Source organism: Ruditapes philippinarum, unplaced genomic scaffold (genome assembly GCF_026571515.1).
Source record: "Ruditapes philippinarum isolate M1 unplaced genomic scaffold, ASM2657151v2 ctg2147_1_1_1_1, whole genome shotgun sequence".
NCBI lineage: Eukaryota > Metazoa > Mollusca > Bivalvia > Venerida > Veneridae > Ruditapes > Ruditapes philippinarum.
In genome coordinates, this window is record NW_026859037.1 from 96,191 (window position 1) to 117,121 (window position 20,931).

A 20,931-nucleotide genomic window follows, 5' to 3' on the forward strand; every position below is an offset into this window, starting at 1 on the left:
AAATTTTACTCAACAGTTATTTACACAGGAGATTCAGCGTTCGTATTATAAAACTAACAACTCCTTTTAACACACAGAACTTCTGAATCGACCGCAAATTTCCTCAATGTTTACCTGCTTAGCTTGTCAACATGGCGATTGCGGGAAAATGACGCACATAAGAAAATAGTCCGTATTTATACGCATACAGTGTTCTTAAAATACAATTGCAAATTGAAAGCATTGTAAGCTTTAAAGTTATCTGATCTGTAAAAAACGTTTCGCAATGTTTTGTTACTTGTTGTGCTCTATGATAGTAAGTTCACTTATGACTAGATATTGTTGGTACTATATTGATGCACGTTCTTTGGCTACACATCGGGAACCAGAGGGTTGATAACAAATTTGTTCCCTTTTAAAATTTCATCGACTGCTGGCGTAGTAACATTAAAAATGTGATGAGCAATAATATTTGTAATTTTGTAAAAGAAGGATTGAAATTTGAGTAGTTAATTAGCCAGTCATTTTTAAAGTAGAAAGGGTAATTCTGATTCCCTGAATTCCATGACAAAGTTTTGGACCTAATTTGTCCAGCGTAGTAGAGATGTGTTCAAACCATAGTAAGAAAGATTTATCTTAATACCACTTGGGCGCTCGCTGGCGCTTGCATGCGCCCAAAAACCCGTAATCATTATGTCAAATTTGAATAAAATAAAAGCGTTGTAATTTTTGGTCTAATTACAAGAATAAATACGGATGAAAAATTGGTCATATTTATTATCAAATGTTGTCTGTTATACAGAATAGTGATGTCCCTTTTGGATCACTTTTGAATAGATTACAATGCGGTAAAAATTATAATAATGATATACTTATACCAAAATATGAAATAAATAACGATTCACATCGTCTAAAAGAATCAAAATCTAAATCTGTTACTGATAGATTTATAGTATGAATGATGAATACATTTTCTAATCTCAGTAAAAATGTTGTAGTCATTAAATTCCGTTTTATTCCGTTTTATTGGCTGGTAATTTAAAGTTACATTTAATAAATTTCATAAAAACAGAAATAGCGACATTTCATTAATAAATTGGGTTTCATATCGACTCCAGATCTTATTTTGGTGTCCAGACAACCAAAATGAGTTTTATAAGCATGAAAAAGGGACAACCTCATTGTGGCAAAATCGGAAGTACAATATCTGTTTGAATGAGAAACTCCGCCTTCAGATAATCCGTACATCAATATTAAATCAACAAACATGACTATAAGTAGCAGTCCTAATTTAACGGTATATTTCCGTATTGTTACGGATGTTTTCATACAAATTTAATATTTTTTATGAGATGATTTCTTTTTACTGAACCTCAGGCCTAGTGCACCGTGAAGTTAAACGGTTAAAATGTGTTTGCACAAGAAAATCTCATATTTGTTGAGTTCCGGATAGCAGCTATAACACTGTGACGTAGCGCATACACAAGCTGATTATAATCTTCATTTGCATGTTAAAATCCGTTTACACACCTCCTCTATTGTTTGTGACAGGTGTATATTTTTCGGATAGACCTGTTTAAACAAAAGAAAGTCCGTTATGAGGTATATCACGTGCACAGGTCTGTTCTAGTCAGACAGACCCGGTCATGAAAAATACGTGAAAAAATAGAACTGCCTATGCGCAGACAAAGAAAACATGAAATGCAATCAAAAATTGAAAATGAAAATAAAATGTTAATGATTGTCATAATATTTCTGTCTTACAAAATCTGGATACATTCTTTGAAACAAGATAATGTTCCCCTGAAAACTTTCGAATCAAGGGCCTAGTTTCAAAGACGTTAAAGATATAATCCAAAACTTGCTTATAGTGACATGCATATACAAGTACTTAAAGTGGATTGGTCTACATAAGGCACATCTCCCATAAGTTATTAAAATAGCGAAAGAAACGATTCGGATATTATTAAAAGAAATCTTGAAAAAGAAATGTTAATGTAAAGTTATAACGATTTATATGATGAGCGATCATATTTTATTCTATAACACTTTATAATCGGATCATGTATCTCACACTTGTCAACAATATACATATGTAAGTATTTCCTGGTCTGCTGGACATCCGGACATTTGCCCCTCAGACAGTTGTTCCCTCGGAAGTTTTCTCCCTTTTTGCAGTAGCGGACATTTGCCCCTTCATATCTTTAAAAGGGTTGGTCGTTTCCTCCCCCCTCCCCCGCCATGTTTTAAAAATTTAAAAAAAAATTTGAATTGTTTATTACAAAAATTCATCGCCTTTTGTCGAAATTCTAATTGTGCTTAAATAAACAAAAACTGTGCAAATTTGTGAAAACCAATTAGCATCCATAAATAAATAAAATAAAATACATAATATTCATACACGAGATGACCTCTGACAAGTAACAATTCGCCACAGCACAAAGGGGGCACGCGTCCGAGAGGACAACTGTTCGGGAGAGGGGGCAAATGTCCTAGAATTTGCAATGTCTTATACAAAATACTATCAACAAAAATTATTCATGCTTTTACATACCTTCCATTACAGACCCATTCTCTTTAGTATTGACAAATTGCACATTTACCTTTTTTGATTATTATTTTAAAGGGAAAAGCAAGGAGAGGACTACCATGAGCTACTGTAGCTCTCGTCCAATTCCTTTCTGCTTAAATTTTTAAATTATTAACATGTATTTATTACCTTGAATAAAAATACGTCTAAACCAAAGTTAAATGCAAGATATATATTATATTTAAGCAGAAAGTTGATAAAAGCTTACCTGTAAATGAGCTTTGTTAAAAATCATCTTTGTGCATAACATCAAATGTTTCAGATCAGCCATTGCTCAAGCCAATAGTTTGACGGTGTGTAAGTTGGATATCGGCCTCGTACATCGATCTTTCTGTTTAGGAAAGACCTGGTCACGAATTTCATGAAACACCTCAAGCGCTACGCGCTTTCGGTGTCACATGAAATTCGTGACCAGGTCTTTCCTAAACAGAAAGACCTCGTACTCGGTCGATATCCTATACATACAAAATTTAGTGTTACCGTGGGGTTTTCCGTTTAAAATCCTAATTTATGAACATTTTTTGTTGAGATTTACAACAAGACTGTTTAAAAGGTTAAAGAATCTGTAGAATGCTTGGTTTTTAGGCCGACGGCAAAAATATTTTTACATATTTATTTAATGTAGCTTTAAAGTATTGATTTAAAATTTGGTTATGACTTAATTTTAGTAGATAAATGGGCCGAGCGATAGCGGAAAAACTGAATGGACCAGAAAACTACATTCTTCAAATTAGACATAATTATAACGTTTATATTATTAGTTATAAAGATTGTTGACAGGTTATATGGCCCTATATAAACGGCTATTTGTAAATATAACCCGAGCCGCTAGGCAAGCTATTGCAAACAGCCGTTTATATACGAACATATAACCTTTCAGCAATCTTAATAACGAATTTATAATACAGCAAAAATCACTTTTTAGAGAAAAAAGTAAGATTTCTTTATGAATCGACAACAGCCATGTATATAAAACTATATAAACGTCACGATTATCCAATGAAAAGCGACGTTACAAACGTGCAGTATTATAAATTTATTAAATATCGCGATAAATATTTTCTCATCGAAAAGTATAGTAGTTCAGTATATCATTTATACCCTTTAAGAATCTATTCAAGAGGGATATCACTATTCTGTTTAACTATCAAATTCGACCAATTTTTCATCCATATTTATTCTTCTTATTAGACCAAAAATGGTAACGCTTTTATTTTATTCAAATTTGACATAATGATTACGGGTTTTTAAATAAATATACCAGTACAAACATTCTATTTTATTTTCTCCAAAAGCAATCATTATCTATACTTTTAATCAAAATTCCTAAATAACCCCCTCTGTCATTATTATAATACACGTTTAATATAAATAATCTAACTAACAATACACCTTTGTTCGTATTTAAGCTCTTTGCTAAAAAGATTAATTATATAATACACACTACTTGATTAGTATATACCTATATACTATAAAACCAAACCAACAATAGATTGCGTAATGCCATTCAAGTGATTCGCAGTGATTGCCGCCAAAGTGACCCATATGCTGCTGAAAAGTTTCAACATAAGGTATACATATTCATCCTGAGAAATTGCATCGTTTGATTATCTGTTGTATAAACATGTCGTTTTACATATTATTCGGTCCAGAAGTAGTAAAACAACAAGCATAAAAGGTCAGCTATAAATATCGATCCTTAATTAAAACCTTGTCTTAATATCTATATTCGCAGCGAAAACAGTTTCGAGACAGCCTTGACGCGTGCCTCTCATTGATTATGTGACTGCCAGCTATGAGTAAATACAAAAACACAAACTATTTCGGCAACTGTATAGTTCTTTGCCCAATGTCATTGCAATAGATTCTTTATTTTGAAACAAAAAGTAATCAGTTAGAAATGGGCAGTAGACAGGACATTGTATGTTGTGACATTATCACAATATTCGGAATGTTTTAATATAATTGCTTTAAAATATGCACAGCAAGCAATAGACAGTAAACAGAACGCTATATTTTGTGGAATTCCGTAGTATGTCTTGCTTATTAACCCCGATTCCTAAGTGATATTATTATCTTAGCATCAGAATATCATTTTTCATAGTTCAATCCTATTCAATCTACTCTAATGTAAGACACAGGTTACTTGGAAATACACCACATCTGATATCTTAGCACATATCTTCGAATCAGTGAAAATATCAACATAAAAAGGCTGTGCTAAATGTATCTCTGAAAATAAGTACAGAAATTCTTGTTAATTTACATGCTTCTAGGGGGAAATTAATTTTCATCATGTTGACCTTAATGGTAAAACGGTTGGTGATCACTATCTCAACAACTCATGGGCTATTAAACTTCAAACTTCACAGGTACATTGGTCTTGGCCAGTAGATAACCCCTATTGATTTAACTTTGTCATAAATTTGCGGTACACAACCTTTACGGTCACAATGACCTAGTGACTAGTTATGAACAGTAGTTATTTTGGTCACTAGGCTAATGGTCAGCCGACAGGGAACATTCATATTTTACAAACATATATTGTTTGCTTCTGTATTGAATACTTGTGACCTTTTCTAGAAATGTGTCTCTCAGCTGAGAGATCAAGAGCCATTATGACCCATTTGTTAAGATTATTCCGCATTGCCCAGTGTTAGTCGTGTTTGATTTTCACTAAGACTTAGTGGGGCCAAAGTAAAAGTGGGCCAGTTTTCATATAAATAAAGAGCTCATACTCCAAGCCTATGTTTTAAGGACTAGTATACATAAAAAGATGCAATGTGTTGTACCTTCTAAGGTTTCATAAACAGCTTTCATCGCAGTCAATTTTAATGAAAAACAGTTTTAAATAAATCAAGTATGTAACATAACAGTGATTGGTTGGTTTTTATGTGTTATACATGTATTTACATCTCATGCAGTGTCATAGGATTAAAGAGTTAAGATACTTTGAAAATGGTAAGTAATTATAATTAATTATTGTAATAGATAAAAAAAAATATTGTATTAATAAAGAAATGATAACGCAATATTTCTTAAAGCGAATATGCTGTAGTTATGCCCTTTTAGCAAAGCCTGAGAAATAATCTAAAAGGGCGTAATTGCTAGTGACGTCCGTTTTAAATCATTTATCGATGCATGCAAATGGAAATATTAAAAGTGCATTAACGGATTCATTTTAATTTTATGAAAATAATGGGTTAATTTAACCTAAAAAAATGTTTCACATTTAAGTCAATATTAGAATTCTAGTTGTTTTAAGAGTGTTCAAAATTTTATTCCGATTGAAATAGGCTCAAACTGCCTACAGACAGTTTTTTTTTCAATCCACCGAAAGTTGTAAAAATGCACTTCCGCTCCGTCGACTGTCTGTTTGTGTATAGGAGAGTTCTCGAACATTTGATATAATGCATGACAGAGTTATGGGCCGGACAACACATGCACGCACATTTGCACACACGACGGACAGGGATAACACTTTATGCCCTCTTGTCATTATGATGGCGGGGGCATGAAGCATTATGTCTTTATTTAAAAGTAAAACTCATACTTTATATTTTACCAGAAACATTACCTATGATACTTCCAACAATGAACGATATTCCGCTAGTAATTCCAACATTTCGTTTTAATCTAATCACTGGTTCTACATCGGTCTCTATTTCTGTATTTGTGTTCCTCTGCCGAAGTTCTGCAAAACAAAAAACAATCAAATAGTATTATGATCTATTTGTACAATTTGTGATCTAATTAAGAAAAAAGTTTCAATTTGTAAGAACAATTTAAATGTTGGTATGCAACAAAGAGGAACAGACAGAATATGCAGGGCCATGATATATTATGAAACACCAGAAAAAAAGGTAAATAAAACAAGCATCTGAATGTGACTTTTCCACCAATAACCCTTTCACTGTCATCACAATAGGTAAACCCCAGAAATATATACAGGCAATCAACGAACATGCCGATAAACGCGGCGTCTAGTAGATATGCATTTGTCCATACAGCAATGGGGAAATTTTTAGTCTTGATTTTGTGTATTTTTTGTTTTAACAAAATCACACTGTATTCAAATCAGTTTCTAATAAAGATAGCTTTTTTGATCAGAGCTGTAAGCGATGAGAATATACGTTTAACTGAAGTGATAGTGCTATGTTTGAATATCATATTCTTTTTATCATTATCTAATTTTATCTACATAATAAATAACGTGCCAATGAGCCAGTCTATAGTCGATCGTTCAAAAACTTAACCGTTGAGAGAGGTAACAACTGAGGCAGTGTCACTCACTTCATTTGCTCCGCCTCTGTTTAAGTTCGGCTCCGCCTTAAATTGTCGCCAAATTTAATATGATGCTCCGTATACTAGCATTTAGTCTTCGTTGAGGAGGTGGAAGGGAACCAGGACAACTTTGATCAATATCACTTGTCGAATTATTAAATTACAAGTTATAAAGCCTAAACCACGCCTACTATCAGAGAGGCGGTTCTCTCTCAACCGTTAAAAAGTACGCCAAACTCTGCGTACCGGTTACGCTACGGCCAGTAAGGGGAGATCAATGCAGAACAGTTAGTCCTTAAATCATTCGAACATTATGCAATTCGTACCAATATTTAAATGAACATATTCTCGGCACATATTGTCTTGAATTTATTTTAAGTATACCAATCATTTCAATTTTACTTGTTATCCAATTTATTTTGCTTCGACCAGACGTTTCAATCTTTATCGCAACAGACAAACATTTCAGAATTTCAGACATGGCATTACTTTGTGAATTTATGCATTATGTTCTACTTTTTCACAAAAATATGCAACTTAATTATTAAACAACAGCACATACCAAGAATATGGAAAATCAAAGGGCTGCAAGCTCTGTGGTTATTTCTGATCTTTTCAATCTAAATCGTACTGTATATCTGTATGTATTTTCCTGTATAAGTTTATTTTTATACACTATAATTCATCTTGCAGGGCACAAGCGTTTGATACATACGGAATTTTGCATTACTAGAGTTGCATCAAAAAATGATTTATGTTCATTATTTTATGACAGCCACACTTTATCCTTGCATATCGTGGCTACTTCCTTAACAAAGACGCTTTTAAAAATATTAAAAAATCCCTGCACCACAGAGAAGTTGTACGAAGTAAGGCTGAATAAAGTTATTCTAAATTTAGAATTTCCATTGCATTTCGGGTTTGTAATCCTTATAAATTTCGAGGTATTTTGTTCACGATAAACCTGTTGTTTAACATTGATGTAAATAATTTAGCGAAAATCTTCCCGCCAAAACAGTCCTACATGTATATATTCCACTACTCGACAGTCAGATTTATCTGAAGTATTCTGTAATCGACATCGCTAAAATAGCATTTTCATTTTCATCATATCCATCCGTGTATTTGTGATTGTGCATTTATTGACAATTCTATAAGCCAGCGCTACCTTTAAACTTTGAATGCGTTGTGATTTGTTGGATACAGTGAGATTTTTTTAATTTATATTACAGTAACAAGTGTGACGCTAGAAATTTTCCTAAGAAGATACCCTTATTTTATATTAGTTTCATCATACCTGTTTAAAGATGAGATAAGTATTTGTTCTCTAAAATGGGTCTAGGTATGTTTTGTAGCTCTTTAAAAAATGTCAGTTTTATATAGAATATGTATGAAGGGAATATTATTTAGCGGTATATTGCCTGGAAGGACTTTTTTTGTCTCGCTTCGACGTACGAGATGCGAAGCGAGACTCGCGATTCTCGCGAGATGCAAAACGGGCCCGATATTGTTTCATTAAAATATCGCTCGATAACGGTGTTCCGTTTAGGCACAAATATCGTCTACCTGAACCGCTATGCACGACAATGGTGAAAGCGCAATGTTACGATGGTACGATGATGAATGCAAGATGGCACGATGATGAAACAACGATAGCAAAATGCTGCAATCACAATGATGCGATGGTATGATGGTGAAAATGATATCGCCTTTTCGTCATGCCATCGCAGTTTCATCATCGTACAATTTTCACCGTCGTAACATGGTGTTTTCACCATCGTACCATCATGTTTTCAACATCGTGCCTTCGTTGTTTCAATATGGTACCATCGTTGTTTCACCATCGTACAATCGTTGTTTTCAGTTCGTATCATTGTGTTTTCACCATCGGACCATCGCGTTTTCATCATCGTACCATCGCCTTTTCACCATCGTAAACGGGATTCCGTATGTTTCAGTGTACGCCTTTAGGTTCAGCCAATCGTATTTCTTGAATTAGAGATATTAGAATTAATAGTTCCACTGTAGGTTTTAGGTTTGAGATTTCATAAAAAATAGCATAAGCAAACCTATTGATGACTTTTTAATTGACATGAGGTAAAACTACGAAAACATTTCTGCCGTGGGAAAATTTATGACAAATAATTCATAAACAAGAGGGCCATGATGGCCCTGAGGTCGCTCACCTGTATAAAGGCACCCGGAGCGGGGCCAGTTTAAACCCCAGGGCTTTTATTTGAACAAACTTGGAAGACACCCATTAGAAGATGTTTCACAATGTTAAGTTTTATAATGAAAATATAATGATCTACTCCCCCCCCCCCACCCCGTCAGGGCCAATTTTAATCCATGGGCTTTTATTTGAACAAACTTGGTAGACACCAACAAGAAGATGTTTCATGCTAAACATCTAAGCTCTAGCTCATTGGGTTTTTTAAAAGAAGATTTTTTAAGTTTTTAATATACACATATAGTTAAAAACAATGACACCCCTGGGGTGGGGCCAGTTTTGACCCCAGGGCTTTTATTTGAACAAACTTTGTAGACACTTACTAGAAGATGTTTCATGTTTAATATCTAAACTCTAGCTATTTGGGTTTTTTCAAAGAAGATTTTTAAGTTTTTGCTATACACATATAAGGAAAATCAATGACACCCGGGGCGGGGCCAGTTTTGACCCCATGGCTTTTATTTGAACAAACTTTGTAGACACTCACTAGAAGATGTTTCATGCTTAATATCTAAACTCCACCTACTTTGGTTTTTTTTCAAAAAAGATTTTTTAAGTTTTTGCTATACACATATAAGGAAAATTAATGACCCCCGGGGCGGGGCCAATTTTGACCCCAGGGCTTTTATTTGAACAAACTTGGTAGACATCCATTAGAACATGTTTCATGCTAAATATCTTAGCTCTAACTCTTTGAGTTCTTTAAAAGAATATTTTTTAAGTTTTTACTATATGCATATAGGGAAAATCAATGACCCCCTGGGGCGGGGCCAATTTTGACCCTAGGGCTTTTATTTGAACAAACTTGGTAGACACTCATTAGAAAATGTTTTATGCTAAATATCTTAGCTCTAGCTCTTTGGGTTCTTTAAAAGAAGATTTTTTAAGTTTTTACTATATGCATATAGGGAAAATCAAAGACCCCCTGGGGCGGGGCCAATTTTGACTCCAGGGCTTTTATTTGAACAAACTTGGTAGACACTCACTAGAAGATGTTTCATGCTTAATATCTAAACTCTAGCTATTTGGGTTTTTTGAAAGAAGATTTTTATGTTTTTGCTATACACATATAAGGAAAATCAATGACCCCGTGGGGCGGGGCCAATTTTGACCCCAAGGCTTTTATTTGAACAAACTTGGTAGAAACCCATTAGAACATGTTTCATGCTAAATATCTTAGCTCTAGCTCTTTGAGTTCTTTAAAAGAAGATTTTTTAAAGTTTTTACTATATGCATATAGGGAAAATCAATGACCCCCTGGGGCGAGGCCAATTTTGACCCCAGGGCTTTGATTTGAACAAAACTTGGTAGACACTCATTAGAAGATGTTTCATGCCAAATATCTAAGCTCTAGCTCTTAGGGTTTTTTTAAAAGAAGATTGTTTAAGTTTTTCCTATTGGTTGCCATGGCAACCAGAGTTTTTAATGTAATTTAAATTTTTGAAAAACTTTGAAAGGGGTCTACCTAAGGATCATTTCTGTAAAGTTTGGTTGCAATTGGCCATTTGGTTTAGGAGGAGATGTTGTTTGAAAAGTTTGACGCCATTTTTTGAAGGACGCACGACGGACGCAGAGTGATGACAAAAGCTCACCCTTGAGCACTTTGTGCTCAGGTGAGCTAAAAAACACGAGACAAATGTGCTTTCTTGTCCCTTAACAATCATGAGACAAATAAGCTTTCTTGTCCCTTAAAAAACTTGATGCGAGCACATTTGTCACACAAATGAGTAGTTTTGGGTAGACATTTGAGGTGTGGGACAAATGCGACCGCATCGGTCTTACGTAAGACAAATGTGCTCCGAGACAATTTGCTCCTATACAGCTAGTCTATACGGAATTCTATAAACGACAGCCTACTACTTACTGCCTACTGACAACAACTTAAGGCCCAGTCACAGTAGACTGCGCTTTCACAGCGTTAGCAAGTCGTTGTTAGATTTAACAAAGCGCCCCGAGATCGCAATCAAAAATTTTAAATTTTTTATGACATGTATACTTCACGGCGTCTTCATGGCGTCCTCAAGGCGATCACGGGGATGCTACGGAGCTTCCACGGCGTTGTACTGCGTTGTTTCGGCGTTTAAATTGTCGATTGATTGCGTTCGGACTGCGCTTCTAGTAGAAATACTACACAGCGCTGTAGGAGCACATTTGTCTCGGAGCACATTTGTCTCACGAAGTGTGACTGATGTGTTCGTAAACATTCATATTTGCGACAAATTGGAAATGAGACAGATGTGTTCGACACACAATAGAAAGGACACTCGAAGCACATTTGTCTCACATTTTTCCATAAAATTCTTAAAAGGTAATAATTATACCCGTCCGTTTACCGGCAACCAGCCATTGTTCTGTGTTTTCTGTATTTATAAAATCGTTTTTAGGTCACTTCCGGTCAGTCAAAAACTTCCTGCCTCTGCATAGGAGTCATATATGAAATTAAAGAATATACCTGTTCTGCACGTCACAATGAAACTTTGTACAAGTGCAGTATCCAGAACCTAAACACATATGCAGCAAGTTTATTGTTATCGTTACGTTTATTTTCAATGCTTAAAGTTTAATAAATGATTTATTGCACTAGAAATATTCTTAGCAAAAACAAGGTAGTATCTACGGTGGCATAAAGGGGACATACAATTTTCTTATTTATAACGTGCGCACACGATAGCTTTTACGTGGCCACGCGATACTATTACGTGCGCACGCGATAGCTATGACGTGCGCACGCGGATATGTATTCCACATTTGGACACTGACCGGGATCCTCGCAAAGTTCGATGAATATTTCGATGCTCCGTGTATATGTCGAACCTACAGCGGTTAGGGACAAGTGTTTTTTTTTAAATCAATCGGCCACGGAGGCCCTTAAATGATCTATGGAAGAAAATAAGAGGACCATTACACACGTTTTGTTTTCATCAGAAATATATGTATGTAAAAATCGTCATTTTTCAAGAATTGCGGCTTTCAGATCCACCATTGAAAAAGCACTTACAACATGTATGAGTTCCTAAAATAATCCGGGTAATGCCATAATTATGGAATATCGGACCACTCAGAATCGTGCGAGACGCGACATTCCGATGAGACACGAAGCGAGGCACGATATTGTAACATCCCGTACCACGAGATTTCAGAAATGAATAAATTTTAATTCTTTAGAAATTTAGTATGAATTTATTAATATTCAAATAATGATTTCTGAGGAAGTTAGATGCTTGTAATCTAAATGAATTCGCGATAAATGTGAAATAATGCGTCATAAAAGTAGCAAAATGTAAACAATGTAGTATTTTGACTTCAATACAAAATTCTAAATCACTTCAACTGTACAAACTGCAAAAAAAAGCAGCAGATGAAAAATGCTTTAGGTAATAAGCCAATGAGTAACTTTTTGGAGCTATTAAAGTATACCAAGAATACAAAGCTTTTAAGGAATACAAATGAAAGCATTTCTCAGGCATAATGGGCTTTTAAGTGATTTTATGTAGACTTTAAAGGGAATACCACTCAGCGGTATATGACCTGAAAATCAATTTCTTGTCCGCGTCGACGAACGAGATGCGTAGCGAGACGCGAGATTTCGGCGAGATGCCAAACGAGTCACGATATTGTATCATTTAATATCAACCGATTACGGTGTTCCGTTTGGACATAAGTAACATTTTTTACTCCCTGAACAGCTATGCCCAATGGTACAAAGGTGAAATTGAGATTGTACGATGATTAAAACACGATGGTGAAATCACGATGATGCGATGACACGATAGAGAAAATAATATCTCGTTTTCATGATCATGCCATCGCAGTTTCATCATATCGTACCATCGTATTTTCGCCATCGTAACATCGTCTTTCACCAAAGTATCATCACGTTTTCATCATCGAACCTTCGTTGTTTCACCCTCGTTCAATCGTTGTTTCACCATCGTACAGTCGTTGTTTCACGTTCGTACCATTATGTTTTCACCATCGCACTATCGCGTTTTCATCAACGTAAAATTGTGCCACCGCGCTGTTACCATTATACCATCGTGAACGGGATTTAGTTTGTTTCAGTGTACGCCTTAAGGTTTAGCCAATCAATTACTTGAATTAGAGATATTATGATTAATAGTTCACTTTAGGTTTTCCAAAAGAAAGCATAAGCAAACCTATTGATGATTACACTTGACACGAGGTAAAAAGGCGAACCTCGATTCTAAAAAAGAATTTTTGCTGTGAGAATAATGTGACAAATAATTCATAAAAAATGACATGAGACAAATGTGCTTTCTTGTCCCTTAAAAACACATGAGACAAATGTGCTTTCTTGTCCCTTAAAAAACTTGATCGGAGCACATTTGTCACACAAATGATTTTTTTGGGGTAGACATTTGAGGTCCCATTTGTCTCATGTGGGACAAATGCGGGACAAATGCGACCGCATTGGTCTTACGTAAGACAAATGTGCTCCGAGACAAATGTGCTCCTACACAGCGCTGTCACGGTGCTAACACAGCGGTCACACTGTGCTGAAATCGTAAAGCTCCGTAAAAGCGCCTAGCACAGTATAAGCGCAGTACAGACGCCGTACAATCTCCGTACAAACGCCGTGGATTACAAACGCGTTCTTTCGACGTTCTCTTTGCGCTTTCGCGGCACTCCTGCTTACTGCGAGTGACGGCGTTTGTTTTTAGCATGCTCCAAATGCGCGCCGTCGGTCGGCGTTCTATGCGATGCCACTGCTGTGGCGGTGCTTGGCGATGTTTGCGATCTCACTGCGCTCACCTCGGCGTTCTGAAGTTTATTTGGACGCCGTGAGAACACCGCCATATGTGAAAGGGGATTTTATTGACATTTTAAAAAAGTACATTTTTTCTTTCACCCCGGTGATTGGGAATGTACACGCGGGTTCCCCCGCCTTTTTGGACCCCGGGAGAACACCGCATGATTTTCGGAAATCAATGTTTAGTAAATTAAATAAGGAAATTTTTTTATAATTTTACCCTAATTATTTCATTGACTTGTGTACAACCCTTACTGCTTTTGTTATGTTGTGAAATGGTTCCACGTGCACAGATGATTGGCAAATATAGGACTCGTTATAGGGTATATCAACTTTTAGTAAATTAGAAGCAAAGATTCTTGGCTCAAGGTCCTATAGAACGTGTCGCGAATCGTTCTAATTTGAAATGTCGTACCTTTAAACATACAACATGAACTTATTTAATTGAGAATCTCTTACACGAATCTTTCCAATTTCAAGAAAATATTTACGCGAAAAGTTGAGGATGCAAAAGTAGTTATTACTGAGATTTGTGAAGTTGGCAGCCTATCGGCCCATCTGCCTGGCGGCGTGAAGTTGGCGGTCTGGCAGCCTAAATTTTTAATTTGTATTAATGTTATAAAAACAAAATAACGGCATTTAATGAAGTTCTAAATACAATTCGTGTTATTCTTAGTTATTTAAAGGATATATGAAAAGAAATAACACTTTGAGAAAACTTTTTTATTTAATTATTTTTGTGAAGTCGTCGGCCTAGCAGCCTAAAATTTTTAAAAGTTTATCAAAGAAATTAAAACGACTCTTAATTCAGTTTTAAAGACATATCTTATCATCTAAAAGTTACATAAGAGAAAAAAATTACATTCATAAATTTTGTTTTCCAGGGTCCTGGGAGCAGAAATTTTACTGTCGTAGAAATTTATAAAAGCAATTATTGAAGCTCTTAAGTCTATTCTTGATATTTAAAAGGTATATAAGTAGAAAAAAATCAGTTTGTGAGAACTTTTCATTTTATCTATTTTGTGAAGATGGTGACCTAGCGGCCTAAAATTTTAATGATGTAGAAATGTTATAAAAACAAAATAACGACATTTAATGGAGTTTGAAATACAATTATTGATATTTTAAATTATTTAAACTATATATATATAAAAAAAATCACATTGAGATAATTTCTTATTTTACCATTTTGTGAAGTTTGTAGCCTTGCGGCCTAGCGGCCTAAAATTTTTAATGCTGTAAAAGTTTGTCAAAAAAATTAAAATGAGACCCTTGATAAAGTTTTAAAGACATATATTATCATCTAAAAGTGACATAAAAGAAAACAAGAACTGTCGGAGGACAGTAACGCTCGACTATTCTAAAAGTTGTCACAAGGGTGTTTCATTGAGTATAATAATGCTTACCTGTATGAATACATAAAATTGTCTGAAAAGGTACAAACACTTTAGTAGTTATGGAGATGCCAGCTTACAAGCAAAAATTTACCTAGAATTTGTAAGTATGAAAAAGGGGCATAATTATGCGTAAAAGCAAATCAGAGTTATGGGACTTGTGCCAATCATCTAAGATAATCACAGAGAACAAGTGTGTGAAGTTTCAAACCATTCCCTTCAGTAGTTATGGAGATACCGGCTTACACGCAAAAACTTAACCAAGAATTTCTAAGTCGAAAAAGGGGCATAATTATGTAAAAAAGCAAATCAGAGTTATGGGACTTGTGCCAATCATCTTAGATAATCACAGAGAACAAATGTGTGAAGTTTCAATCCATTCCCTTCAGTAGTTATGGAGATACCAGCTTACACGCAAAAACTTAACCAAGAATTTCTAAGTCGAAAAAGGGGCATAATTATATCAAAAAAGCCAATCAGAGTTATGGGATTTGTGCCAATCATCTTAGATAATCACAGAGAACAAATGTGTGAAGTTTCAATCGATTCTCTTCAGTAATTATGGAGATACCAGCTTACACGCAAAAACTTAACCAAGAATTTCTAAGTCGAAAAAGGGGCATAATTATGTAAAAAAAGCAAATCAGAGTTATGGGAGCAAATCAGAGTTATGGGACTTGTGCCAATCATCTAAGATAATCACAGAGAACAAGTGTGTGAAGTTTCAATCCATTGCCTTCAGTAGTTATGGAGATACCAGCTTACACGCAAAAACTTAACCAAGAATTTCTAAGTCGAAAAAGGGGCATAATTATGTAAAATAGCAAATCAGAGTTATGGAACTTGTGTCAATCATCAAAGATAATCACAGAGAACAAGTGAGTGAAGTTTCAATTCATTCCCTTCAGTATATATGGAGATACCAGCTAACACGCAAAAAACTTAACCAAGAATTTCTAAGTCGAAAAAGGGGCATAATTATGTAAAAGGGCAAATCAGAGTTATGAAATTTTTGCCAATCATCTTAGATAATCACAGAGAACAAGTGTGTGAAGTTTCAATCCATTCCCTTTAGTAGTTATGGAGATACCAGCTTACACGCAAAAACTTAACCAAGAATTTCTAAGTAGAAAAAGGGGCATAATTATGTAAACAAGAGCTGTCGGTAGGATAGCAACGCTCGACTATTCTTAGTGCTTGATAGTAAAAAAATGCTTGATACAGTTACCTCCTCCTGTTTACAGGTTTGGGTAATGATTGTGAACAAGTGTGCAAAGTTTCAAAGCCATAAATTTTGTCACTGGACTTTGAAAATATTTGAACTATTACAAAAACTTTAACGTAAATTCTATGTCGAAAAATGGGCATAATTCTGTCAAAATGCTTGATACAGTTACCTCCTCCTGTTTACAGGTTGGGGTAATGATGGTGAACAAATGTGCAAAGTTTCAAAGCCATATGTCAATGGACTTTGAAAATATTTGAACTATTACAAAAACTTTAACATAAGTGGTTACGCCGACGCAGACGCCGACGCCGATACCGACGCTCGGGTGACTACAATAGCTCTACTTATTCTTATCGAATAGTCGAGCTAAAAAAGCACATCAGAGTTATGGGACTTGTGCCAATCATCTTAGATAATCACAGAGAACAAGTGTGTGAAGTTTCAATCAATTCCCTTCAGTAGTTATTGAGATACCAGCTAAAACGCAAAAACTTAACCAAGAATTTCTAAGTCGAAAAAGGGGCATAATTATGTAAAAAAAAACACATCAGTGTTATGGGACTTGTGCCAATCATCTTAGATAATCACAGAGAAGAAGTGTGTGAAGTTTCAATCCATTCCCTTCGGTAGTTATGGAGATACCAGCTTACATGCAAAAACTTAACCACAGGGAAGCCGACGCCGACAAATGGGTAACTGCATTAGCTCGATTATTCTGCGAATAGTCGAGCTAAAAATCACATTCAGAAATTTTTTGATATCATATTCAAACAATCGTAAGCTGTGTAGGAGCACATTAGTCTTACATTTGTCTCGGAGCACATTAGTCTTACGTAAGACCGATGCGGTAGCATTTGTCCCACTTGAGACAAATGGGACCTCAAATGTCTACCCAAAAACACTAATTTGTGTGACAAATGTGCTCCGATCAAGTTTTTTAAGGGACACGAAAGCACGTTTGTCTCATGTTTTTTTTAAGGGACGAGGTAGCACATTTGTCTCGTGTCTTTTTTTATGAATTATTTGTCACATTTTCCAACGGCAAAAATGTTTTCGCCGTTTTACCTTATTTCAAGTGTAATCATCAATAGGTTTGATAATGCTTTTTATGAAATCTTAGTCCCAAAACCTACAGTGAAACTATTAATTCTAATACCTCTAATTCAAGAAATTTGATGGCCTGAACCAGAAGGTGTACACTGAAACATACGGAATTCCGTTCACGGTGGTACAACGGTGAAAGCGCGATGGTACGAAGATTTAAACGCGATTGTCTGATGTTGAAAAAAACGGTGATCCGAACTTGAAACAACGGATGTACGATGGTGAAACAACGATAGCACGATGGTGAAAACACGATGTTACGTTGGTGACAATACGATGGTACGATGATAAAATTGCGATGGTATGATGATTAAAACGCGATATTATTTTCATCATCGTGTCATCGCATCATCATGATTTCACCATTCTGCTATCGTTGTTTTATGATCGTGCTTTCACCATCGTACAATCGTACCTACCTTCACCTTTGTGCAATCGTGCATAGCGGTTCAGGGAGACAAAAAAGGTTACTTACATGTATGTCCAAATGGAACACCGTATTAAATAGGGCGACATTTGAACGAAACAATATCGCGACTCGTTTCGCATCTCGCAGGAATCTCGCGTCTTGCTTTGCATAGACAGGAAAATCCGTCGAGGCCGTATACCGCTAAATAGTGTTCCCTTTATATACTATAGAGAAACAGAATCCCTAAAGAAAGCCTAACATGGCAAAATTGAAAATGTTGCAGGCTCGGTTTGATTGAGCCTGCTCACGCACGGTACTGGAAAGAGCAAGTTACCGTCTACGCCCCTAGCACCGGCTTAAGCAGAATTCAACATTAAAACACGAAAATGTTGAAATTTTGAATTTAGAAACATCCGCAGATGTGTTCATACGGCGGTTTTCATGAAACCTTCAATGTGACACTGTAGTGTCAAATGTGACACTGTAGTGTCATTCCATGAAAAGCGGCGTATGGTCCTCAAATAAAAGAATGCGTGTGGCCTAAACAAGAAAATGATGGGCGGATCTAAATACAATGGAATTTTGAAAGGGGGTCTGAGGTTATAAAACTAACATTTTTCAAAGAGCTACAAAACATAGGTAGACCCATTTTGGAGAACAAATACTTATTTCATTTTAAACAGTTGTGCTTAAACTGATATAAAATGATGAGAAAAATAGGGGTCATGTATCTTCTAAGGAAAATTTCTACCGTCACACTTGTTACTGTAATATCATTTAACAAGAGCTGTCACAGGAGACAGCGAAGCTCGACTAATTTAAAATACTGGACGCCGTAAGGAAAACAAAACTATAAATAAAAAATCAATTATGTTATAAATATATTTCTTCTTATGACAAGAAGTTATTGTTGTTAACATCAATTCCAAGTTCAAGGGGAAAAAAATCTGGAAATAGCCACACTAGACTTATGCACCTTGTCACACAACATGTATGCCATGATAAGAAATATATATTTGAAGTTTGAAGTAGATACCTTAAAAAGTAAGAACGTTATAATATTTCTTTAAGAAATTTCTAAGTTCAAAGGGAGATAAATCTGAAAAAATTTCTTCAAGAGTTATGAACCTTGTCACACAAGATCTGGTTGATGATAAGGAATATGTATTTGAAGTCTGACATAGATACCTTTAAAACTAAAGAAGTTATAGTAAAGAATAACATTTTTCAAGTAAAAACATCTTAGTTAACGGGGAGATAATTTTTGCAACATTGGTACTAGAGTTATGAACCGTGTCACATAAGATGTGGTTAATGATAAGGAACATATATTTGAAGTATGAAGTTGATCCCTTAAGAAATAAAGAAGTTACAGTAAAAAATAATATTTTTAAGGAAAATTCTATGTTCGAGGGGAGAAAAATCTGAAAATATTGGTGCTAGATTTATGAACCTTGTCACATAAGGTGTGGTTGATAATAAGGAATATATTTAAAGTGTAAAGTTGATACCTTCAGTAACAAAGAAGTTACAGTAATAAAAAATTAAGGAAAATTCTAATTTCAAGGGGAGATAAATCTGAAAATATTGGTGCTAGAGTTATGAGCCTTGTCATATAGGATGTGGTTGATGATAAGGAACGTATATTTGAAGTAAATATTTTACTGCACCAAACTTTAATCTGAAATCTGGACGCGGACGCGGACGCCGGGGCGAGTAGGACAGCTCTCCATATACTTCGTATAGTCGAGCTAAAAATCGCACTGAGGTAATGTGGAAGAACCAACAATACTAAATTTAAAATTCACTTAATCAAATACAACCTTACCTCGCAATTTTTTTACTTAATTGTCAAAAGCATATCCATGATGAAATTTAAACAGAAAACAACTTAAATTAAGACATCTATGGCCATGCAGAGTGAAAAAAATAGTGTTCAATAACTTGTCCGCCATTATGCGACAAGGCCAGATGGCTCCCGCTCTGGTTCCTATACCATAGTCAGGTCTTTGAGGCGCACAAACACGAAGCCATGCGATATATTTTTATCTTGGGACACGAATAGTGAAATTCCGGCAAAACATGAAGCAAGGCACGATATTCTACTGTGAAATCTCATGGGATGGGATGCTTTGACATTGCGAGATCTTGTGTTACAATATCGAGCCTCCCTTCGTGTTTCGTCGGAATGTCGCGTTTCGCCCGATTCTGAGAGGGCCTATATTCAATAAAAATGACATTACCCGGATTCTTTTAGAACTCATGCACGTTGTAAGTGCTTTTTCAATGGCGGATCTGAAAGCAGCAATTCTCGAAAAATGGCAATATTTTATATATATATTTCTAATGAAAACAAAATACGTGTGGGTGATCTTTTCATTTTCTTCCTTATATCATTAGGGACCCTCGTGGCCGGGTGATTTCAAAAAAACACTTGCCCCTAACCGCTGTATGTCCGACACTCACTCGGGGCGTCGAACTATTCATGCAAGGAAGCCCGTCCAGGGTTCAAATGCGGAATACCTCTCGGCGTGCGCACGTAATAGTTATTGCGTGCGTACGCAATAAGTATCCCTTTAGAACGTAATAGCTATCGCGTGCGCACGTAACAGTTTCGCGTGGCCATGTAATAGCTATCACGTGCGCACGTAATAAATAAGAAAATCATGTGTCCCTTTTGTGCCACCGTAGATACTACCTTGTTGTTAATTAAAATATTTCTTAAATCATTTATAAAATTTTAAGCATCGGAATGAAACATGTCACAATTAATAACGAAGAATGGACTCGCTGCATATGTGTTTGGATTCTGAATACTGCACTGATACAAATTTTCATTGTGACATGCAGAACGGGGATATTCTTTAAGTTAATATTTGGCAGGAAGTTTTTGATTGACCGAAAATGTCCTAAAAACGATTTTATAAATACAGAAAAACATA

At 35.5% G+C, this 20,931-nt stretch overlaps 1 protein-coding gene across 1 annotated transcript in view; it reads right to left on the bottom strand.

Moving 5' to 3' along the window:
• The window catches only part of LOC132754958 (b(0,+)-type amino acid transporter 1-like), a 128,803-nt gene that overhangs the window by 90,566 nt on the left and 17,306 nt on the right, over positions 1–20,931 (bottom strand). Inside the window, exon 2 of the mRNA XM_060745714.1 lies at positions 6,147–6,263. Coding sequence (XP_060601697.1) covers positions 6,147–6,263 — 117 coding nt within the window. The remainder of the gene's footprint in view (positions 1–6,146; positions 6,264–20,931) is intronic.